Below are 24,795 nucleotides of genomic sequence, written 5' to 3'. Positions count from 1 at the left end.
ATTATCACTATCTACATCACAGATATTAAAAGGATAAGGGAATATTATGGATAGGCCAATAAATACGACAATGTTGACAAAATAGGCAAATCCTTGCAAGACACAACTCAAGAAGAAATAAAATTCTTGAATATCAATGTACAAAATAAGTTATAGGAATTTGTCAAGAGAAGCAAATCATTATTTGTAAAGAGTTATTTATAGTACCTTCATTTGTAATAGCCCAGGCAATCAGCAGAGGAATGGATAAATAAATTGCAGTATAGCCATAGAATGGAACACTCCTCAGCAATAAAAAGAAGCAAACGCCTTATATACACAAAGTATGCATGAATCTCAAAAGCATTATTCTGAGTAGGAGCAGACAAACAAAAGAAGAATAAATATTTAAAATTTCATTTGTGTGCAACTATAGAAGAAATTACGCTACACAGACAGAAATAGAGTCAGTTGTTTGGAACCAAAGCTGGCGGAGGATTGACTGGGGTGATAGCAGCAGCCTATATCTTAATTATGTTGGTGGTCATATGGATGTGTACATTTGTTAGCAGTTAACAAAGTATAGACTTTAAATCGGTGTGATCTATAATATATAAATTATTCCTTCAAAGTAAACATCAGAAAAAAGATCAAAGAAAATTTGTCAGGGATATGGAGAGGGAAAGTTCTCTTCCGAGAAAGAAGAAAGGGAGAACAGATGTTGTGGCCCTCACTACGGGCATGCTAAGTTTTTGCTATTTGAAGGACATCCAAAATGAGAAATCCATGAGGTGGTTGACTGGGTCTTGGAATAAAATAAAATATCTGTGTTAGAGATACAGACTTGCAGTCATCAGCATACAGAGAATACCTGAAATTTAGGAATGAATGAGTTTAGCTAAGGGGAAAAAAAATGTAGAGATTGAAGAGAAGAGAGCCTGGAACAGAATCCTGGGGGTGACAGTTTTAAGCAAAGGGCAGGGGTCACTAATATACAAAGAATAGACATGCAAAGAGGACCATGCAGAAATTTAGAGTGACGGTATGTTCAAGCCAGGCATGCTGAGGGAAGAGAGTTCCAACAAAAAGAAGCTCTACAATCTGCCTGCAGTGCAAGAGACCCCAGTATGATTCCTCGGTCTGGAAGTTCCCCTGGAGAGGGGACAGGCTACACACTCCAGTATTCTTAGGCTTCCCTGGTGGCTCAGATGGTAAATAATCTGCCTGCAATGCGGGAAACCTGGGTTCGATCCCTGGGTTGGGAAGATCCCCTGGAGAAGGGAAAGGCTACCCACTCCAGTATTCTAGCCTGGAGAATCCCCATGGACAGAGGAGCCTGACTGTACAGTCTATGGGGTCACAAAGAGTCAGATACAACTGAGTGACTAAGTACACATTGCCAAATGCTTCTGACAAGTAAGTCAAGGTCTGCAAAGTGTCCATCAAGTTTAGCTATGTAGGTCACTGAAATAGCTGAGGGTGGGAGGAGGGGCCATAAGGTCAAGGGTGACTTTGTTTTCACAAGTTCATTTGTTTTTGGTACCCGAGAAATGGAGGTGTGTTTAAATGTTAAGAATTAACCAATAGAGAGGGTTAGAAAGAGGACTTAATTCCAGAGTAAATTCCTGAGTGAGACAGGAAGGATGGGATCTGGAGCAAAGGTGGAGAGATTAGTCTTAGAGAAGAAGAGGCACACTCTTTCCATTTTAGCAGGATTGGAAGTGGAGGGGACAGGAGCGGGCTGCATAGGGTTAATACTTTTGATGGCAGAAATTTGAGGGAATGGATAGATAACTTCCAGGACCCCTTCCAAACCTGAGATGCTGTGGTCCATGCTTCCTCAGAGCATGGAGCAGGTTGGAGAACTGGCGGAAAGAGTTTCCACTCCTCCTAACTAACGGTCTTTCTGTCGGTCTGATTCTGCAACAGGGATGATCAACATTCTTCATGGGATGGGTTTAAGGCTCCTTGCTTTGGGACATCACACACCTTTTATGGTGAGATGTTTATTGTGTCTAATTTTTTAAAAAAACATATCACATTTTAAACATAGAAACGTGTCTTGGGTGGTCAACTAATGTGAACCGTATGCTTGCTTGCAGCACATTGGCATGGCTCATAACTACAGAAACAGTGGTCAGGCAGTGCAAGCTGTCCGTGATGCTGGCTATGAAATATCTCTGGGTTTGATGCCGAAGTCAATAGGGCCCTTAACATTTGTGTTCACAGGGACTGGTAATGTATCTAAGGTAAATTCCAACTGTCTTCTTTTCATAAAGCAGTCTGGAACTTGGGCATTAACCTGAAGGATGTGGGCATTTTGTTGACCTTTCAGAGTCTTTCTTTTCCATGACTGGGCATTCTATTCTTGGTACTTTTCTTACCTATGAACTTTTCCTGTAGTAAAGAACAGTACTGGTCTAAACTTACTCTCTTTGCTTTTAGTTGATTCCAAGCTGTCAGAGGCTTTGAATGCTTTTTCTTTTCTTTTTAGACAGATAACTCCTTGCAGTGAAAAGTTCTGTTCTTAGGGTGCTCTATTTTACCTCCATCACTGAGATGTCCCCAAATTTAGAAGTAACCTCAAGATGAGATGCTAAGAAGCTTAATTCAAGACTAGAACAAGTCTTATAGCTATAATTATGTAATAATTAGTAAGTCTTATAAACTATAACTATAGTTATAAGTCTTATAACTAATAAGGCTAGAACTGTTATTTTCTTCCTTCTGGGTTAGTTTTGAGAATGCATTTGTGATCCCCTAGAGAAACTTATAATTGTAAAATAGATCTTTCTTCCATGAGACTATTTTACAAAGAGGACATCGCTATAGTATACTGTGAGATAGTCATGTGATTTTTTTTTTTTTTTGTAGGAAATATAGTTTCCCCACTTCAAATAATTTCTGCAATGGAGCAAAAGTTAAATAGGAATATTTTTATTGTACTCTCAATTCTAAACATTTTTGTGTCTGTGCTGAATAACTTTAAGTAAAAAATTAAAGTCCTTTCCAATGTGCATGCGTGCATGCTCAGTCGCTTCAGTTGTGTCCAGCTCTTTGGGAGCCGATGGGCCATAGCCCGTCAGGCTTCTCTGTCCATGGGATTCTCCAGGCAGGAATACTGGAGTGCGTTGCTTCCAGTTGCCTCCTTCTGGTGATCTTCCTGACCCAGGGAGCGAGCCCACATCTCCTGCATCTCCTGTATTGCAGGTGTTTTCTTTGATCCAGTGAGCCACCTGGGAAGCCCCCTCTCCAATGAGTATTTAAATGGTTTGCAGGCTTTATGCAAGAAGCTCATCCATACTTTCATGTTGTGGTCCCAGTTGCTGGGTAGGGCAGATAGAGCTATGTAATTGTGGGGAAAATGAGTTGGAACCTTTTGAGGAAATGAGGGAAACATATTGGCTCTTTTCCGATTGATTTTTAAATGTTCACTCATGCATTATTTACAGGGAGCCCAAGAAATCTTCAATGAATTACCTTGTGAGTATGTGGAGCCACATGAATTAAAAGAAGTTTCCCAAAGTGGAGGTAAGGAGTGGGTAGGGAAGAGTGACTGTATGTAACCTTTACTGTTTTTAACAGTTTGTGCATTATATTTGATCATCATAAACCTATATCACTTGTGACCCACTTTACTAATTTCTTTCTCCTCTGCAAGACCTGAGAAAAGTGTACGGGACAGTGTTAAGTCGCCACCATCATCTTGTCAGGAAAACAAATGGTGTATATGACCCTGTAGAGTATGACAAATACCCCGAGCGCTACATTAGCCGTTTTAACACTGATGTGAGTATCAGACCTAGCTTTTGAGTTACTTGCTCATGATACACTATAGTTAGGCTGTTTTTAAGGCGAGAAATTGTGAATGTGTACCTTGGTTTTCAGTTCCCTGTGTTGATTTGTTGTGAGTCCTTTGGGCATTATGAGTTGTTCTTAGGAATTGGCTTTTATTGATGTTTGGAGTGGCCTTTGCCTGGTAGCTTTGTGGCTTCTGTGGGTGTACCCTTTGCTTCACTGACTCTGTTTCTACTTGAGGTCTCCACTTGCCTCATAGCTCTAAACCATTTCCTGTGGGTTACTGTTTTCTGTATTTATTGTGAGTTAGTACTTGGACAAAGCACAGTGTGGAGGAGTTTTGATTTCAACATTGGTCCATTATTTCTATGACCACAAGTTTTGGTCCTAATCTTGGCCAGCCATCTTGAAATACGTGCCTTTGATTACAGGGGACCAGCGTGAAATAGTATGGTCTCAACTGTACAAAAGTTACTTCCAGTTGACATCCTTCTGATGGGGACACAATGGTCTCATCTTGTAAAAAGGATAATAATATATGTGTGTTCTGTAGTCATTGGTCATGCAATCGTCCTCCTCAAAATCAATCAACAAAATGCATGCACCTATTGTGGAAAGGCAGGTTTTAAATAATTTTAAATGTTTGAACAAATATAGCATTTTTAGATTTTGGTATGAAACTCAGTATTATAACATGTGTAGAGCATGTTATAGAAGAAGGACCTTTACCTGTACCTTGAGAACGCTTGAGATGCTTGAGAAACAGGAATTATAAAAACTAGCTTCAAATTGAAAAATTTTGAACCTAGTACATTTCCGTCCCTTCTCTTTTCCCCAATCACAGAAGTATTGGTGATTGGATGCATCCTAAAACTTATAATGACCTAGTTATCATGTATGCATGCATGTAGCACATTTGTCCATGGAGCTTACAGATGTTATCTGATTTAATCTTCACAGCATTCCTTTGAGGAATGGGGTACGTATTATCCCAATCTGGCAGGTAAGGAAAACAGAACCCAGGGAAGTTGAGGTAGCATGCTTTAGATCATACTCTACTAGAGGCTGAGCTGGAAATAGAACCCTTGGTCGCTTAAATTTCTATTTCTCTTTTATCGGCTATGCAGTATATTGTACAACACCACTATTGATTATATTTATGTTCATATGTTTTTCTATAATGAGGTAGTTCTCCACCAAAATCTGGGTGGGCATTTATTGCTTTTGCTTCAAAATGTAGCCACTGACTTAGCAAATAACAGAGTCAGTTAGAGATAATGTTAAATTGTTTCTCGTGAATTTCACTGATAGTTCTCTTTCAACACACTGCACTGAATAGGGCTATTTCCTATCTTGTTGAACTTGGAATTTCCTTTCCAGATTGCACCGTATACAACTTGTTTAATTAACGGGATCTACTGGGAACAAAACACCCCTCGTCTCCTCACCCGCCAAGATGCTCAGAGCCTCCTGGCTCCAGGCAAGTCCCCAGTTGCTGGTGTTGAAGGCTGCCCTGCATTGCCACACAAGTAAGGACTTCAGCCTGACAGCAGGGTTCAGCCGCAGGCCCGCTGGGAGAGTGTCCCACACGGGGATCCAAATAGCACAGCACTTGGCTGTTAGTAACTGGTTGTCTGCCTTGCCTTACTTAATGTCCTGGCAGTATTTGACAGTTAACCTTCTCTCTCTCTCTCTTTTTTTAAATTGAAGTATAGTGATTTACAGTGTTGTTAGTTTCAAGTGTATAGCAAAGTGATTCAGTTACACATATGTATAAAGCAACATCCCCAATATTAGAAAAAGTGTTCTGGACTTAACTGTGTTAAGTGATCACTGGACTCTGTCATAGCATGTTAGAGAGAACTGATATAACAAGGTTTCTTTTTCTTTCTTTCTGCTCTAGGCAGTTTATTTTTTTATTAAAGTATAGTTGATTTACAATGCCATCTTAGTTTCAGTTGTAAGCACAGTAATTCAGTTATACACACACACACACACACATATATATTCTATTTCAGAATCTTTTTCATTATAGGTTATAATAAGATACTAAATACAGTTCCCTGTGCTATACAGTAGGTCCTTTTTTAAAAAGCTATTCTATATATAGCAGTGTGTATCTGTTAATCACAAACTCCTAATTTAGCCCTACCTCACCTGCTGTGCCCATTGGTAACCCTAAACTTGTTTTCTATGTCTGTGAGTCTATTTCCTTCACTCCTTCTTGAAATTCTCTTCTCTTAACTTCTATGAATCCACATGTAGCTCAGAATTAAACTCCTCAGAGAGGTCTGTACTTGCTTCCCCATTCCCATCTCTCTTCAGTTTGTTACTGTTTTTTTCCCTGAAATTCTTTTGTTTACGATTTTAAATTTTCTTGTATTTATGATTTTTCTTGCCTTACTAGAACTTAATCTCCTTAACGATAAGGGCCCTATTTGTCTTGACCACAGATATCCAGTATGTTGTTTGACATATAAAGTTCATTCAAATAATTACTAATGTTGAATAAATTAAGTAATCAATACATATTTGTGGAACACCTGGTCTTCCTGGCACTGTGCTAAGCTGAGAAATAAAGAAAAAAATATGATTGTTACCTTCATGCATGTAGCTGGCATCAGGTAAATGCCACAGGAGTGCTGGGAGCAATCAACATCAGAGGAGTTTAGAAGAAAGTGGGAGGAGGTGTGGGCTTGGCAGTCTTTAGAGAGGAGTAAGAACAAGGATTTCAAACACAGGCTTGGTGTTTAATAAATATGGAAACACCAAAGCACAATTTAAGACAGTGAGTGGGATAGTCTAGCCCTAGGATAGGGTTTATATGGGCAGTTGGAAACTGGAGATTGGGCAGGAAAATTGTAGTCAACCTCTAAAGGATTTCTAATCCTGGGCTGTAATTTTTGTTCATAATTTCAGAGATTTCCATGTATTAATATGTAAAGTTATACACTACTAAGCAAGGTGGAGGTAGTGCAATTGAAAAATTTAAGTTGTTAAAAGTTAACTAAGTAGTTTAGCTTTAGGCTGTTGTCAGTGATTTCTCTAGGAAAGCTTTTTAAAAAAATCTTTTTATTGAGTATAGTTGATCTGCCTGCAATGCAGGAGACAGGAGACATGGGTTCTATCCCTGGGTCGAGAAAATCCCCTGGAGGAGGAAATGGCAGCCCACTCCAGTGTTCTTGCCTGGAAAAAAAAAATTGCATGGACAGAGAAGCCTGGCGAGCTACAGTCCATGGGGTTGCAAAGAGTCAGATATGACTGAGTGACTAAGCATGGCTGATTTACAATGTGGTGTTAGCGTCAGGGGTACAACAAGTGAACCAGTTATATGATACATATGTGTGCATAAGTGCTAAGTCACCTCAGTCCTGTCCGACTCTTTGTGACTCTATGGACTATAGCCCGCCAGGCTCCTCTGTCCATGGGGTTCTCCAGGCAAGAATACTGGAGTGGGCTGCCATGCCCTCCTCTAGGGGATCTTCCTGATCCAGGGATTGGACCCACGTCTCCTGTGGTTCCTGCATTGCAGGCAGGTTCTCTGTTGCTGAGCCACGAGGGAAGCCCACGTGTATCTATATCCACTCATTTTTAGGTTCTTTTCCCTGTAGGCCGTTACAGAGTAATAAGTAGAGTTCCCACGGTACAATAGGTCCTTACTAGTTATCTATTTTATATAGCAGTGTTCATAGGGAAGGGATTTTTCCTTTTTGTTTCATCTCTTCTCGTTTCCTGTCTTCCTCTTCCTCTTTTTGTTTTTGCTTGTGGTGACTAAAACTCCCATCAGGAAGATTCTCTGTATCCCAGAAGATCTGTTTCCTGAACAGTGAGCCATAGGAAAAAGAGCTAAGAGCCTAGGAGATATTTGCCATCTACTTTAAAAAATTTCCAAGCACTTTTCATTTTTATTCATTTTTAATTCTGTTGGAAACTCCAGAGATCCATGCTCTCATCTAAGTATTGATGTTATTTACAGACTTGTGGCAATATGTGACATTTCAGCTGACACAGGAGGATCCATTGAGTTTATGACTGAGTATACGACCATAGAGCGTCCCTTTTGCATGTATGATGCAGATCAGCATATTATTCATGACAGGTGAGTTTGCTAAAGCTGTTAGATGGGGAGAGATAAATAGTACTATACCATTTGCTTCCTTTGATATGCTACTCTAAAATACCCACACTGAGTGACTGAGCACCACAACAATGCAAATTTCCAAAGATATGCTCAAATATATTTAAAAATTTGGTAGAAAAACCACATACAAATTTGAGCGCTTAAATGCACACACACGTATATATGTACTGCATTTCAAAATGGGTAGCTGAAGAAGGGAAAGGTTTTATTTGAAAAGTCTTGTTTATTTTCTTATATACTATGGCACAAAATTACAAATGTATAATAGAGCAGACATCTGGAAAAGTTAGAACTTACACATAAATTTTGTCCATCTGAATGATATGTGTTGCTTCTCCTAGTGTGGAAGGCTCTGGGATTCTGATGTGTTCCATTGACAATTTGCCAGCACAGCTTCCAATTGAATCTACGGAATACTTTGGGGACATGCTTTACCCTTATGTTGAAGAAATGGTAAGTGGACTGGTAGCATCAGCAACATCTCTGTGGCTTTAGGTAAAACTTTGGAGTCATCTTATGAACGTTCTGGTCTTCTGTATCTGAGAAATCTGTTGTAAAATGAAAGGCCAGCCCTTCCCCAAAGCACTTACTGACACTCTTATTTCACCTGTTCTGCTTACTTGTTTCATGGGAAATGTTACTATGTAACTGTCTTCATGCTTCATTACAATTGCATTTGCCTATCATTATGCATACTTTATTAAGAATGTTCCTGACATTGGAGGTGAGGTTTACGTTATTTCCACTTTTCTTCTGCTTCCTAGATCAGTTCATATTGGGATGTTCTTACTGGACTGTAACTGGATGCGTATGTGTGTATGTGTGTGTGTGCTCAGTCGCTCAGTTGTGTCCGACTCTTTTCGACCCCATGGGTTGTAGCCCACCAGGGTCTTCTGTCCATGGGGTTTTCCCGGCAAGAATACTGGGGTGGGTTGCCATTTTCTGCTCCAGGGGATCTTCCAGACCCAGGGATTGAAGCCACGTCTCCTGCATCTCCTGCATTGGCAGGAGGATTCTTTACCACTGCACCACGGATTTGAAAAATCAGAAATGGAAAATTTTGTTGGAGTTTAATCATTAATGCTTAGTTAAATGACAGCTTGTGTTCTAGTCATATATTATTCACTGTGATCAGTGATTGTTTAAATACTGGGTTTATCTAATTTTTTAAAAAGAATTTACCTTTATTATTTATTTATTGCATTCTGCTGGGTCTTAGCTGTGGCATGTAGGATCTTTAGCTGCAGGCATGTGGGATCTAGTTCTCCGAGCAGGGATCGAATCTGTGGCCCCTGCGTTGGGAGCACAGAATCTTAGTCATTGGACTACCAGGAAGTCCCAGTATTGTGTTACCTAAATTCCACTTTCTCTGTCAGAAAAAAGCTTTCTTGTTTCATTATTTATCCTAAACATTCACACCCATCATGCTTTATTTCTGTTGCTAATGGTTGTCTGCCTCTGGCAAAGTTCCAAAGGTCTGAAGAGTGGCCCTTGTCCTTTTCATCCATAGTTTCACCCAGGAGCTCTCATACTAAGATGGGGCAGTAGGTAATGTGGCCTGAATAAGTTCAGCTTCTAGTCTGTCTTCTTCTCTTTCACTTACTATTCTATTTTGATCCTTTATTTTTCCTCCTGGAATGTGTCAGCAGGGAGATATAACAGGCTTTAGAAAATGCAGGTAGCAGGCATTGTTATGGTTGGAAGCAGTATTATACAGCACTTACTATGTTCTAGACAGTGTTCAGATTACATTTATTTGTTTATTTGGCTGCATCAGGTCTTGGTGGCATCATGGGGATCTTTTGTTGTGGTGCAATGGCCTTCTAGTTGCGGCACTCAGCTCTTGAGCACCCAGGCTCAGCAGTGGCAGCACGTGAGCTGTCTAGCTGCAGCTCAAGGGCCTAGTGGCTGTGTGGCATGTGAGGTCTTAGTTCCCCAACTAAAGATGGAACCCACATCCTCTGTATTGCAAGGTGGACTCTTAACCACTGGGCCACCAGGGAAGTCCCCAAATTACTTTATATATTTTAATTTTTAAATACTCATGATCACCCTCTCAGGTTTGATTAGAAAACTGAGGCACACAAAGAAATGAAGGCTGAGAAGGGTTGCTGATGCATCTGGTGCTGGACCTGAGGTGTGTCTGGAATTGGCGCTGAGGAGTTAAAGTAGCCTGAGAAAGGACTACCAGTGTCAAATTTTACTGGAGATGTCAGCTTGATTTATGGCCTTGAGCCAGGCACTCACTTGCTTCCTGCACCTTGGATATTTTACCTATAAAATGATAATATGTAATCTTTAATATGTAATAAATATGTAATCTTTTAAAAATATATAATCTTAAAAAAATTTTTTAATGTATTTGCCGTTATTACTTTGATTTTTTGGCTCTTTGTTGCTGCATGCCAGCTTTCTCTAGTTGTAGTGAGCGGGGGCTACTCTCTAGTTGCAGTGCTCAAGTTTCTCACTGTAGTGGCTTCTCGTTGCAGAGCACAGGCTCTAGGGCACGTGGGCTTCTCTAGTTGTGGCTCTTGGGCTTAGTTGCTCTGTAGCATGTGGAATCTTCCCTGACCAGGGGTTAAACCCTTGTCTTCCTCATTGGCAGGTGGATTCTTAAGCACTGGACCACTAGGGAAGTCCTGATAATACATAATCTTAATGGTCCCTCCAGTTCTAACATTCTGTAACTGTAAATGTCTAAGTGGCTAGAAGGCACATATATTTAAAAAGTAATAATAAATTTACCCAGATGTTTACTATTTGCAGTGATGCTCATTCATTTCCCTCTGGGATCATTTCCCTGAAGAATCAATAACTTTCGTGAGCCCTTTACCTGAATTTTTTATTTCAGATTTTCTCTTTTTCAGTTCTAAAATGTCTGTTTGGTTCTTTTTTTTTTTTTCCTCCCGAGAATTTCTTTTGATTTATTATGAGTGTAGTTTCCCTTATCGCATGGAGCAGAGTTGTAAAAGCCACTCTACAGTCTACTTGTTATTTCCAAAATTCTGGGTAAACTTCAGCTTGAAATATAGTGATTGTCTTTCCCCCTGAGAATGAGTCCGGTCGTAGTTTTCTGATTTTCTTAAGCTGAATAATTTTGAAGTATATCCACTTCATCGTGGATACAGTGAAGACTCATGCTGTGGAAATTCCAGATTGTTACATTTCTCTTTAAAGTGTTGATTTTGTTTGGTTTATTTGGCTTTTTTTTTTTTTTAAGCAGGCAATTAATGAGGCTAGACTTAAACTGAAAACTCTGTCTCACCTGAGGCAGGTACCTCAAGTAAAAGTTCAGCTTTTTCATCTTTTCTGGGCTGCTTGGAGTCTGACCTGCACATGCTCAGTCCTTCCAGACTCGGGCCAGAGCTTACATGGAAGCTGGTCTTCACTTTTACCTGAGTCTGTCATTTTTGGCAATTCCCGCTCACACTCTGGAGCAGGCTGTGGTGCCCAGAGTTTCGTTCCTGTTCCCTTAGATCAGAAAGTCAGTAAGCTTGCTGCCTGTTTCTACTTCTTCACAGCACAAGGCCCCTTCTCAGGGCAATACCAAAAGGACAGCACAATTTCAGCACTGATTAGTTCTGAGTTTTGACACTCTCCCCAAACCACCTGCTCTTCTTCATTCTCTGAAACTGCCATGTAGTTAGTTTTGTTTGTATTTTGCCCAGCGTTTATAGCTGTGATGTCTAGAAGGGATAGTTAGCACTTTGTCCCTACCTGAAAAAGAACCCCTCAGTCACAATGCATTGATTAGATCAACTTGACTCCAGCAGTCTTGGAGTAGCTAGAAGAGCTGTTGCTGAGCCTTTGGCTTTCTTTCCTTTTTTTTTTTTAAATATAATTTTATTTATTTATTTATTTTTGGCCATGCTGGGTCTTTGTTGCTGTAGGGCTTTTCTCTAGCTGCAGTGAGCAGGGGCTCCTCTTCACTTCAGTGTGAAGGCTCTTATTGCGGTGGCTTCTCTCATGAAGCGTGCATTTGAGGGCGCGTGGGTTCAATAGTTGCTCTTCCCTGGCTCTAGAGCACCGGCTCAATAACCGTGGTGCATCAGCTCAGTTGCTCCACGGCATGTGAGATCTTCCCAGACCAGTGATCGAACCTATGCCTTTTGTATTGGCAGGCGATTTCTCTACCACTGAGCCCCCAGGCAAGCCCTGAGCCTTTGACTTTAATTCATCTTTTTGAATCCTTCAAGTATGCATTTCAGTGAAATGCTTACCTTATAAGGCCAAATTATGGAAAATGTTGCATACTAACTTGCCTTTGTGAAAGGATTTGTTATTTCTTGAAATGTCATTTTGTTTGGCTGCTCTGACACCATTTACCATCTAAGAAGTTGCTACCAGCCATTTTCAATTCACAAATGATCATGCTTCAAAATTTCAATTACAAGCTTAATTTTATTGGACCTTAGAACACAGTTTTTCATTGTCCTTAGTCAAAATTGCCTTTCATTGAGCACAATTGATCTCATACAGATGTTAGGAGAAAAACAAGCCAATTCAATGAAATTCTTAGTAAAGTGTGTTTGAGAGTTAGCCCATGTAACTGATGAGGGCTACGTAAAATTTGAATGAAACTTTCTTTTTCTCTTTTGGCTGCACGCACGGCATGTTCGATCCTAGTTTCCTGAACTCAGACCCTTTTCACTGGGAGCATGGAGTCGTAGCCACTGGACCACCGGGCAAGTCCTTAAATAAAAAAAAATTTTATTAAAGAACAAATACAATTTTTTTTACATTATATGATAGTATACAATATTAAAGTGTCACAGATGAGTGATACTTAAGTATACAGCATGATAGATTATCACAAACACATGCAGGTGAACACAACAAGGTGAAAACTAGAATAAGGTTAACATCCCAGAAATCCCCTGTGCCTCTCCTGGCACCAGCCCCACTCTCCTTCCTAAAGGGACCTACTGTCTTGACTTATAACTGTGGATTAGCTGTGCCTTTTATGGGAAAATTTTATTTTATGAACATATTAATCAGAGTTTAAAAACACTTCTGATACATCCAATGAACTTCTTGGGTCTGTTTAATGTTCTTTGTTTTACTTTTTCTTGGCTTTCAGTCAGTTCTTATTACTTAATATGCCTGTTTATTTTTAATTGAATGCTCATTATAGTTTATATAAATCTTAGAGATGATTTGAGACTCTGGATGTTGTGTGTGTGTGTGTGTGTGTGTGTGTGTGTGTATGTGTGTGTGTTTCAGAGAAGATTTCCTTTGTTTCTGGCAAGGTGGCTAGGAGAAAATCATCTCCGTTCAGTTAAGAATAGAAGTGATTCCAAAGCTGAGCCTTGGTCCTTTGGAGAACTATATTTTTCAGTTGACCTTTTATTTAGAATATAGTCTTTCAGGATCCCAAATGGAAATCTGGCCTTTATTAGGATCCCCTTCAGCTGAACTTAAACTCCAGTGTTTTTTTTTTTTTTTCACCCTGTGGTCAGCCACAAGCTCTTCTCAGATTCTCTCTGCTCAGCATCCCAGCCACTGCTTCCACATTGGCAGCTACATTTGAGAAAAGTGCTTAGATTTGTTGACACAGGCAACTTCTCTAAATGTTAACAGCTTCTTCCTTTTATATGTCACCGCTGCTTAAGTTGCTTCAGTCATGTCCGACTCTTTGCAACCCCATGGACTGTAGCCTGCCAGGCTACTCTGTCCATGGGATTCTCCAGGCAAGAATGCTGGAGTGGGTAGCCATTTCTTTCTCTGGGAGATCGGTCTTCCAAACAGGGTGGTGGGATTGTCTTGGAGGCATCAGTCTCAGCACTGGACGTATGTAAAAACTGATGACTGTCTCTATGTAGTCTTGGTAATATGTGTACCTGCTTGCCACTAAAAAATTAAGTATATTATTTTTGTTCTTTTGATAACAGTATGTAGCTATATTTAAAGTACCTTAGATATATCTGGGGTTTAGTTTCAGACCACTGCAATAAAATGAATATCACAATAAAATGAGTAACACAAATTTTTTGGTATCCCAGTGCATATATAAGTTATGTTTAAACTGTAGTCTATTAAGTGTGCAATAACCTTAAGTCTAAAGATGATGTACATACCTTAATTAAGAAATACGGTGTTATATATCAACTATGTGTGTGTATTAAGTTGCCTCAGTTGTATCCAATTCTTTGTGACCCCATGGACTGTAGCCCACCAGGCTTCTCTGTCCATGGAATTCTCCAGGTAAGAGTACTGAAATGGGTTGCCATGCCCTCCTCCAGGAGATCTTTCTGACCCAGGGATCGAACATGCATCTCTTGCATTTCAGGCAGATTCTTTACCACTGAGCCACCAGGGAAGCCCGTATCAACTATAGTTCAATTTTAAAAAAGAAGAAGAATATTGCTAAAATATGTTAACCATCATCTGAACCTTCAGTGAGTCATAATCTTTTTTGCAATAGTAATGTCAAAGATTACGGATCACAGATCAGCATAACAAAAGTAAAAATAATGAAAAATTTTGAAATATTGTGAGAATTACCAAAATGTGAGACAGAGACACAGAGTGAACAAATCTGGTGGAAAAAAGGCACCAGTAGACTTTCTCAATACAGAGTTGCCATAAATCTTCAATGAAAAAAAAATCATTATCTGTAAAGCACAGTAAATTGAACCACAATAAAACAAGGTATACCTGTATATGCACTTTCCTGTTTCCCCGTGATTTTCCTTTTTGACATGACAGACCCTATAGCATTGCAGGACATAGGATATCCTTTTGAACCAATATGGAAGTTTTGTTTCAGTTGAATTCAATAGATATTTATTGTCTATTGGAACAAGGCAGACACCTCGATGAAGAGAATTAAAACACAGCTGCTGACCTATAGATGCATGAGGTCCAGGAAGGGGATAAGACACGTGTGCAATTCTACCATAAGATGGAATGTGATAGTCACAGGAAGATGCTAATGATGTCGTGGAGGGAGAGGATCTGTCCAGTTGAGGAAGTCAGGAAAGGTGACAGTCCATCTGGCTCTTGATAGATGTCTAGGATCTGTTCATCTGCTTGGAAGTGGGAGGAATACTGTGCGATGTAGATGGGGGAGCAAAGGCGGGAGCAAATTAAACATAAGGTTTCTGTGCGCTGTCAGATCAGATGGAATTAAGGTAAATGTATTGGTTCCATGTTAAAAGGGGTCTTAACACTGGGATAAATAGCTTGAAATTAATTTAGAAAAGGGTGATGAGCCTCAAAGATGTTATATGTGAAAGTGACAAGACCTACCATATGCTTCAGGAGGCTGTGCTTGCAGTTTTGTATTGGATAATTCTAGCAAGGGAGACAGTTAAATGCGGTAATTTAGCAGCCTTTTTAAAGATTAATTTATTTGGCTGTCTCGGGTCTTAGTTATGACACAAGGGATCTCGATCTTTGTTGCGGCATGCAGGATCTTTAGTTGTGGCAGGCAAACTGTTAGTTGTGGCTTGTGGGATCTAGTTCCCTGAGCAGGGATCGAACCCAGGCCCCCTGTATTGGGAGAGGGGAGTCTTAGTCATTGGACAACCAGGGAAGTCTCTGAGCAACCTTTTGTCATTGTTTTATATTTGCCTCTCTTTAGGTGGACTCATGACAATTATTAGTTTTCTTGGGGAGAAAAATGCTATGAATTTTCAATAATGACTGCATGTATCCACTAATATATTTATTGAATATTTGCCATCTTACAATGTAGTAGCCTTACAGCAAGATGCCAAGTGCAGTTCCTACTTTCCAGGTCTATTTGAGGGAAGGTTTTGATAAGTTTCCCTTGTGGCTCAGCTGGTAAAAAATCCACCTGTAATTCGGGAGACCTGGATTTGATCCCTGGGTTGGGAAGATCCCCTGGAGAAGGGAAAGGCTACCCACTCCAGTATTCTGGGCTGGAGAATTCCATGGACTGTATTGTCCGTGGGGTCGCAAAGAGGTGGACACGACTGAGCGACTTTCACTTTGATAAAGGCTTCACAGAAAAGGCAGTTCTTCAGCTTCATCTCGGAGAACAAAGAGAAGGAGTTGGAAGCGGAGGAGTAACATGTGAGGTGGCTCCCTGGTGTGGCCAAGAGGCAGGTGAGGACGTGATGTGGGTACCCAGCTCCAGGCTGTTCACAGGATTGAAGTGTTGGGTGTGAGGCCAACGCAGGGGTTGAGGCAGGAGAGGCAGAGCCAGACTATAGAGGGAGCTTGAGACTAACTCGAAGGCAGTGGAAATCTACTGAATTATTTTAAACAGGCACAGGAGCCTGTTTAAACACAAATAATCAGAGTTGTGTTTCAGATTGGAGATCAATGGAGGGAAGAGATGTGGGAGGTAGTTCCCATGGTCCCAGTAAGGCCTACACAAGGCTATAGAATTAAAGAGCAGAGAGAGAGAATGAAAAGATACATAGGAGTTGAGTGATTTAACCGTATACTGATTGAGATATGAACTCATTTTATTATCCATTAATGGCTCTTACCTTGTTGACAGGGTTGGTAGGTGGAGGAAGTACTCCAAAGGCAGCTGGGAGAAGGAGGCAGTGGGAAGACCCCAGGTGTCAATTTCATCAATTCCCCTAAGAATGCCTGGCTTGTAAATATGTATACCTTTTTTTTTTTTTTTAATGCTGTTATCCCAGGAATAGCGAGCCTAGGTATCTGATGTTTTAGATACAGGAAAATAGTTTTGTATTTATTTTAATACAGTAAATAAATACTGTTCTGCCATCATCTGGAAGGCACATTTAACACTTCCTTAGTTGGGTGAGTGCTGTAGGGTCTTGATTGTCTCATTGGCTTTAAGGCCCCACCCATCAGAAGCAACCACACTTATCTTGATCTTTACCCTTTGGCGTCTATTCAAAGGTTGGATGCCCTGGGGGAAATGAGGACTGGAATGCTGGGGTGTCAGTATGAGGTGTGGCTTTTGTTGGTGGCCATGGACTCATTCTTGTGAGATAATGGGAAGGGTATGAAGGATTTTTTGAGTCTACTGCGTCAAGTCATTTTCCTTGGTACTTCTGAAATGCTGATGTATCTATATATGGTACCAATGCTGACCTGAGGGCGACTCCCTATGGTAGCATACCCTATTTTCCACTGCTAATAGAACCTTTGGGATGGGATGGAGGTCCTCAGAGTGATGACTATGGTGATATAGCTTATGGTGATATTTGCCAGCATGCTCAACATGACACAGCCTTCCTCGGTATCTCAGGGGTTAAAGAATCTACCTGCAGTGCAGGAGACGCAGGAGATGTGGGTTTGATCCCTGGGTCAGGAAGATTCCCTGGAGAATGAAATGGCGACCCACTTCAGTATTCTTGCCTGAAAATTCCCATGGACAGAGGAGCCTGGCGGGTTACAATTCAAAGGGTAGCAAAGAGTTGGACATGACTGAGTGATTAAACAGCATACACTCAACATGACAAATCTAACTGGTGGGGAAGTCTAAGCTTTTTGTGTTTCCAGTAAGCAAATGTGATTAAGGTTTTGGAATTGGAAATTGTACTGAATTAACATGTTTTGGGGGGCAGAATTCATTGCTTGCAGAAGACTCCTTTTGCCAATTAATTATACAATTCAGTGATTTTCAAAAAACTTTTCTAACATTGTTTCCTTTGACTAATATTTTAATATAGATAAAATAGCAAGACGCCTTCTTTGCAACATCATTTATCTTTTTCCAATCTCATTTCCTTTTCAGATATTATCAGATGCGACACAGCCTCTTGAAAGTCAGAATTTTTCTCCTGTGGTGCGAGATGTAAGTTATGGAAAGTATTTCTTTTCATGAATGTATTTTTTTCCACCACTTTTCTTGATCCCCTTTCCTCTTTCCCTCCCTGTCTTTCTCCATCTCTGTCACTCTCTTTTCTCTGTTATTCATGAGCCCATGATTGTGGGACTAAATGTGTTGACTAAAGAATTGTCTTATATCATATATATTCAGGCAGTGATTGCATCTAACGGCATGTTGTCTAACAAGTATAAATATATCCAGAAACTCCGAGAGAACAGGTAAGCATCATTCACAACCTCTTGTTGAATACGTTTATTCTTGGACCTCATGAGTATTTTTTAAATGCTTCCATATGAGTTCTTGATGCTAGGATTATGCAATATTTTTTTTTTTTTTTTTGATGTCTGTAAGTACTAGGAATTTCAAATGAAGTGACTGGCTGAAACCAATGTGAATTATTTTCCTTTGAACAGTACTGTAGCATCATTTTGGCTTTCTAATATCCATGTAGACTTGTGTGTAAGTAAGCAAAACTTCAAAAGCTCTGTCCTTGTTCTTTCTCTAGCATTTTGCACATTGTAATGTCTCAGCTATTCTCTCAAAGGAAAATGAGCAAGCTAACCCTTTCCTTAGCACTTTCAGATTGATTTCTAGTTGAGGATTTGGATTCTCTTTTGCTTAGGATAATATTCAGCAAAGTGGGCTCTTGGTTAGCAATTAAGAAAAGTACTGAAAAAAGAAAATGGTGAGAGGTCAGTTTTTCCTGGGATTCTTATTAGGAGGAAAGTGTCAAAAAGTAATGAGACAAATCCACTGGCTAGAACAGTTCTCTTAGGAAGGTACTTAGCTAAGGCCTTGGTTTCCATAGTTGGCTTTACTACTCAAAATTTGGAAACATAGACATCGACATTGGAATGTTCTGGTCTCCAACTGGTTGTACTTGATCTGTGTTTATACCTGCTCTATTGGTCTATTCACATTTAACAAAATGACCTGTGCACTGAATTCTTAGGTGAAGCCAGAGTGGAAAAATAAGAAACAAACTGCTTGATCGCTCTGTTATTCCACCTATAAGAAGTAAATAAGAGATCAAGTACTATTGTTATGCCTTTTCCATGTGTGTTTGTTAGCTTATACTTACTTTTGTGTGTTAGTGAAATATTCTGGCATGATACCAGGGATATATAATTTTTTTTATGTATAAAAAAGCAACTAGTTTATAGAACTCCATAGGTGAGTGTCTTATAGGGGAAACTTCATATATTTGTTTTTCATCGTTTTGTTTATCTTTGGATTTTCATTCTGATGATCTTTTCTTACATGACTAATCTCAATGACACGTCTAACATGACTAGTCACTCTTTATACACCATATTCCATATAGCAGCAGGTCTGACTGCTAGGACTTCCTGCCTTCCTTCCTAGGTAGAATCTTGTGCCAAGAGATTGAAAATGAAGATTGCATTTTGGAAGGAAATTAAAGTTTCCTTGAATCCTTGCCTTATTGTTTTGTTCTCTTTAGTCCTTGTTCTGTGCTTAGTCGCTCAGTTGTGTCCAACTCTTTGCAACCCCGTGGACTGTACCTTGCCAGGCTTCTCCGTTCATGGGGATTCTCCAGCCAAGAATACTGGAATGGATTTCCATGCCCACCTCCAGGGGATCTTCCCGACCTAGGTCTCCCACATTGCAGGCAATTCTTTTACCGTCTGAGCTACCAGGGAAGCCTCTTTATTTAGCACAGTAATTATTAACCAGGAGTGTGGGGTTGCTGATGGGATAGATAGTATTAATATCTAGAAGTAAGTTTTTAAAAATGTGTTTTGAACATATTCTTTTTAGAGATCAAAATAATGTGTTTCATATACCCAAACTACAGAAGGTGTTATTAGAAAAGATCTATAATAGCCAATAATAGTGCTTTCTTCTGGGAGGTGAAATGGGATAGAGGTGGAAGTTAAATGAAAGCCCCCATCATCAGTGATAGGAGTGTAGGGGGTAAAGAGGGGTGGGAGCATTTTATATTTACATTTATTTTTATGCACTTATACTTAATGAAATTAAGTGAAATTAAATTAAGGTTAAAGCTTGAGAGACATCCTAGCCTAAAAGATTCCAGCAACAGAGCCTTCTGCTTAAGTCTCTGGCACCAAACCATTTCCATGGTTTTTTATTGATATCTGGGAATTTGATTCAGAAGACTTTTAATGAGTATCTTTAAGACAGAACGCAATGAGCAATAGTGGGCTTATAAAGATGGAGAAGACTAAATCACTATCTTGGAGGTCAGAGTTTGTAGGAAAGACAAATCATTAACTGTCAGGCAAGTACAAATTCCAACCACAGAGAAATTCAAGAATTAGGGTTCTGCCTAGTGACTCATCTTAGGTTTCTACATTTAACCCATAGCATTTGTGATTTCAAGATTATGGTTTTAGAAAGAGACTCACAGACTTAGAAAATGAACTTACAGTTTCCCAAAGGGAAAGGATAGTTAGGGAATTTGGGAAGGTCATGTACACATTGATATATTCAAAATGGATAAGCAACAAGGACCTATTGTTAAGTACATGGAACTCTGCTCAATGTTATGTGCCAGCCTGGATGGGAGAAGGATTTGGGGGAGAATGGATACATGTATACCTATAGCTGAGTTTCTTCATTGTTCACCTGAAACTATCACAACATTGTTAATTGTCTATACCCCAATACAAAAGAAAAAGTTTAGAGTTTGGGGAAAAAAAAAAGAGAGAGAAACAAAATCATGGTTTTCACTGGTTTCAAGTGACCCGAAAGATAAATCACAAGACTGTGACTAATATGGATAAAAACCTCTTGCTCAGATTGTAGTATTCTCAGATTGTTGTGAGGAGTAAATAGGTTTCTGATAAAAGGCCCCTAGCATGATTTTGAATCAATGTCCTCCCCTGGAAGGATAAAGTATGAGACCAAGTGACTCAGCTGTGAACAGCCAGGCATTGGTCCAGAACCTGTACCTCACTAGTGGTACTGGGAATTCATACACATCAAAGATGTCTGGATCTATTGTTCATTATATGGGATATAAAATAATTGATGTAAAATGTTGGTATTGGAACTCCTGGTGAGATTCTTATTGTAAGAAATGTTGGGGGAAATGATTGCTTCACACTCTAAGTTTTAGTTTGGTTTGGGGACAGCGATGTTTTATTTAAAAGTTTTTTTGTTAATATTTTCTCCCCGCCTTTTATTTATAGGGAACGTGCTCAGTCACTTTCAATGGGCACCAAGAAAAAGGTCTTGGTTCTTGGATCTGGTTACGTATCTGAGCCTGTATTGGAATACCTGTCGAGAGATGACAGTATTGAAATAACAGTAGGTAAATAAGCCCCGATTTTTAAAGAAGAAGTAAAACTGATTTCAAAACATCATTACTCTGTGAATTTTAAATTACCGTCTTGTTTCTAAACTTCAAAAAATTATTTTTGGAGATGTTAAAGTGTGTTTTACTCTCTGATTAATGATGGGAAATCTAAAGCTTGGACTTTTTAATTCCTGAAACAGGTTCTGACATGAAGAATCAAACTGAACAATTAGGCAAGAAATATAATATTAATCCTGTTAGCCTGCACGTTGGTAAACAAGAAGAGAAGTTGAGCTCCTTGGTGGCAACACAGGATCTTGTCATCAGGTTAGTATGTAGCAAGAAATGATTGACGTATGTTTTGTTGTTATTTCTTAGTTTCTCTCTTCTTCTGTCTTCTCCTTTCCCCTTCTCCCTCTATCCTTTCCTCCTCTCTCCTCTCCTTTTCTCTTCGCTCAGTAAACTTTTAAATTGAAGTGTGCATCTGGGAAAGTGCATAAATCAGAGCTAGGTAGTTGAGTGAATTTTCACAAAGTGAACACAGCATGTAACCATCACTCACATCAGAAACAGAACATAATAGCAGCCAAGAAGCTCTCCTTGTGCCTCTATTTATTACTAGTCCCATCCTTCAAGGGTAAGCACTCTCCTGGCTTCTAACACAGAGATTCATTTCTGCTAGTTTTCATTCTGTACAGTCAAAATCTTTCAGTGCGTTCCCATTTGTGGCTGCCTTCTTTCATTCAGTATTGACAGTCCTTTGTGGTGTTGTCTTGTAGTTTATTCTCTTTGCTGCGTAATGTTCCATTATGTGAATATACTATTATCATCCATTTGACTAGTGATGGATATTTAGGTTGTTCCCAGCATTTGGCTATTATGAATTGTGCTGCTATGAACAAATTAGTCCTTGTCTTTTGGTTACCATATATATGCATTTCTGTTGGATATTTACCTAGAAGTGGAATTGCTGGGTCATGAGGCACTCATGACTCGTATTTTGGTGGCTATTTTAACCTTTGGACTTATAAAGCTTAAATGAGAGTGAGTAGATTCTTTAGCCCTATGACCATTTTTAGCCTTAATGGAGAAACAGACCTTGAAATATATCATTTATTACTATCTAATACAAATGCATGGGAAATAGATGGGGAAACAGCAGAAACAGCATCAGACTTTATTTTTTGGGGCTCCAAAATCACTGCAGATGGTGGTTGCAGCCATGAAATTAAAAGACGCTTACTCCTTGGAAGGAAAGCTATGACCAACCTGGATAGCATATTAAAAAGCAGAGACATTACTTTGCCAACAAAGGTCTGTCTAGTCAAGGCTATGGTTTTTCCAGTGGTCATGTGTGGATGTGAGAGTTGTTCTGTGAAGAAAGCTGAGCGCCGAAAAATTGATGCTTTTGAACTATGATGTTGGAGAAGACTCTTGAGAGTCCCTTTGACTGCAAGGAGATCCAACCGGTTCATCCTAGAGGAGATCAGTCCTGGGTGTTCGTTGGAAGGATTGATGCTGAAGCTGAAACTCTAGTACTTTGGCCACCTCATGTAGAGAGTTGACTCATTGGAAAAGACCCTGATGCTGGGAGGGATTGGGGGCAGGAGGAGAAGGGGATGACAGAGGATGAGATGGCTGGATGGCATCACCGACTTGATGGACATGAGTTTGAGTAGACCCCGGGAGTTGGTGATGGACAGGGAGGCCTGGCGTGCTGTGGTTCATGGGGTCGCAAAGAGTCAGACACGACTGAGCAACTGAACTGAACTGATTACAAATGCAGATCTAACTTCTAGATATAGGGCTACGTGATACTAGATACTTCATTTTGAAATTACCAAAGTGATGAGAATAAACTGTTTATTCCTAGAATATATTTTTTTCCTAGAAGACAGAAGGAACTTAAGTTGCTCTTTCATAATTATATCACCTTCATAGTTCCAACCCAAATGATATCTTTGGGAGAAGTTCTATGATGTCCTCCTTAAAAAAGATAGTGGTGCTTGGAAAACAGACACAATTGAAGGTAATTCTAAGTGGAACTTTCACATTATCTCTTCATATAGGATCACTTTGAACACTCAAAAACATGATTCAATTTATAAAAATTTAATATGCATTAGTTATTTTTCAATAAAAATGTATTAATAATCAATAGACCTTGTCTGTCAGGATATGATTATGAAAGCAAGCCCTTATTCAAAATGGAATATTGTAGCCTACTGATAAAACAAAGAGAATTTGTTTTGCCACACATAGGTACCTAAATATAAAATTGTTGTTTGATTAAAAAAAGAAAACAACATAATAAAACACATTTTGAACAAAATTGGAAGCAAAATATGACAAAATTATGGACACAGACAATAAACTAATAATAGGTATAAATTTTAAAATTCATTGAACTTGTGACCTTTAATAAGATTTAACATTAGCAAAATCTGTTATATATTTAATTTTTCTTAGTTGATTGAGTTTCTATGCTCAATAGTGGAAATGCTGTTAAATATTGTTATCCTGTAGTGTTTCTTAAATAACTTTTTATTTAAACATTGTTATCCTGTAGTGTTTCTTAAATAACTTTTTATTTTTTAATTTGGAGAAAGAATGTTTTGATATAAACACAATGTTAGGGGCTATCAAAGTAAAATGGAGAATGTTTCACAAGATTTTGTAATAGTATGTCAAATTCTTATGGTCTTATTTTGCAATTTTAGTTTTTAATGAGCTGATGCAAAGTCGTAATTGAGTTTATTACTTTGAGAATTAGATTTATATTTTGTCTATGTTTGCACAAGTGACATTTCCAACTATTTGGATTGAGTTATGTGCTGGTGAATAGATGCTCTCTTACATACACAATGAATTATGAGTTCTAATCCCTTTGTCTAATATAGGCACCACCAGTCAAAGTCCTATCATTCTAGTTCTCAGCATATTTTTAGATTAATGCTGATAATGCCAAAATTTAAAAAATATTATTAGATCTTGATAAAATTTTGATCAGCAAGTTTTCATCGTGAAGAATGTGATCAAAAAAATCTTCACTTAACCTTTAAGATGATGCCATGGAATATTTTCTGTTAATACTTTTCCAACAAAGAGTTTTGCAAATATTTGGTACACTGGCTTTTGAAGGGCTACTATATTCAGTAACAATTATTTTTGATTAAAAAAACTGAAATACAGAGATAAAGAGTTTCATATTGTCATTGGCAAGATACGTACATAACTCTGTTCTGCGTGGTAATAAATCTAAGTAACAGTTCTCTGTTCTGTTAACCTGAGGAGAGATGAGTGCCTGAGAGGTGATTTTATTGTTTGGTTTTATGTGAAATAGAGAAAATCTGAAGTAAACAGGGTGAACGTAACAAGTACAGTGATACACTATAATAATGTTTATCGGTTGGTATTTATATTTTCATTATACTGCATAGATAGCTTTACCAAATAGGTAATAAGCTAGTAGAACTTATTGTTATGTGACTGATAGGATGCTTATTAGTCCTGGGATAGAATATGAATATACTAATATATATCAATATTTGTGGAAATTCATTTTTTTGTGATTGTGTAGTCCCAGCACCAACGTAAAACATCCAAGCGAGATGCTTAGAAAACTTAAAGTTGAGTTTTGAGTACATTTTCAGTTTTTGTTCACCATACAGACTTTTAGGCCTTCTTAGGTAAGAACCCACCTGCCAATGCAGGAGACATAAGAGATGTGGGTTTGATCCCTGGGTGGGGAAGATCCCCTGAAGGAGGGCATGGAAACCCACTCCAGCATTCTTTTTTTAAAAAATTTATGTA

At 39.0% G+C, this 24,795-nt stretch overlaps 1 protein-coding gene across 3 annotated transcripts in view; it reads left to right on the top strand.

The window, feature by feature from the left end:
- Positions 1-24,795, top strand: part of AASS (aminoadipate-semialdehyde synthase) — a 73,326-nt gene that overhangs the window by 23,640 nt on the left and 24,891 nt on the right. For all 3 annotated transcript variants that reach the window (XM_043463573.1, XM_043463575.1, XM_043463572.1), the window contains exons 5-15: positions 1,909-1,976; positions 2,082-2,228; positions 3,432-3,510; positions 3,641-3,768; positions 5,158-5,306; positions 7,754-7,876; positions 8,260-8,371; positions 17,607-17,666; positions 17,853-17,920; positions 20,876-20,997; positions 21,183-21,309. In XM_043463573.1, the coding sequence (XP_043319508.1) occupies positions 1,909-1,976; positions 2,082-2,228; positions 3,432-3,510; positions 3,641-3,768; positions 5,158-5,306; positions 7,754-7,876; positions 8,260-8,371; positions 17,607-17,666; positions 17,853-17,920; positions 20,876-20,997; positions 21,183-21,309 (1,183 nt within the window). The remainder of the gene's footprint in view (positions 1-1,908; positions 1,977-2,081; positions 2,229-3,431; positions 3,511-3,640; positions 3,769-5,157; positions 5,307-7,753; positions 7,877-8,259; positions 8,372-17,606; positions 17,667-17,852; positions 17,921-20,875; positions 20,998-21,182; positions 21,310-24,795) is intronic.

The sequence above is a fragment of the Cervus canadensis genome, chromosome 3 (assembly GCF_019320065.1).
Source record: "Cervus canadensis isolate Bull #8, Minnesota chromosome 3, ASM1932006v1, whole genome shotgun sequence".
Taxonomy (NCBI): domain Eukaryota; kingdom Metazoa; phylum Chordata; class Mammalia; order Artiodactyla; family Cervidae; genus Cervus; species Cervus canadensis.
Note: the sequence above shows the minus strand (reverse complement) of the source record. Positions and strands in the feature narration are given on the sequence as shown.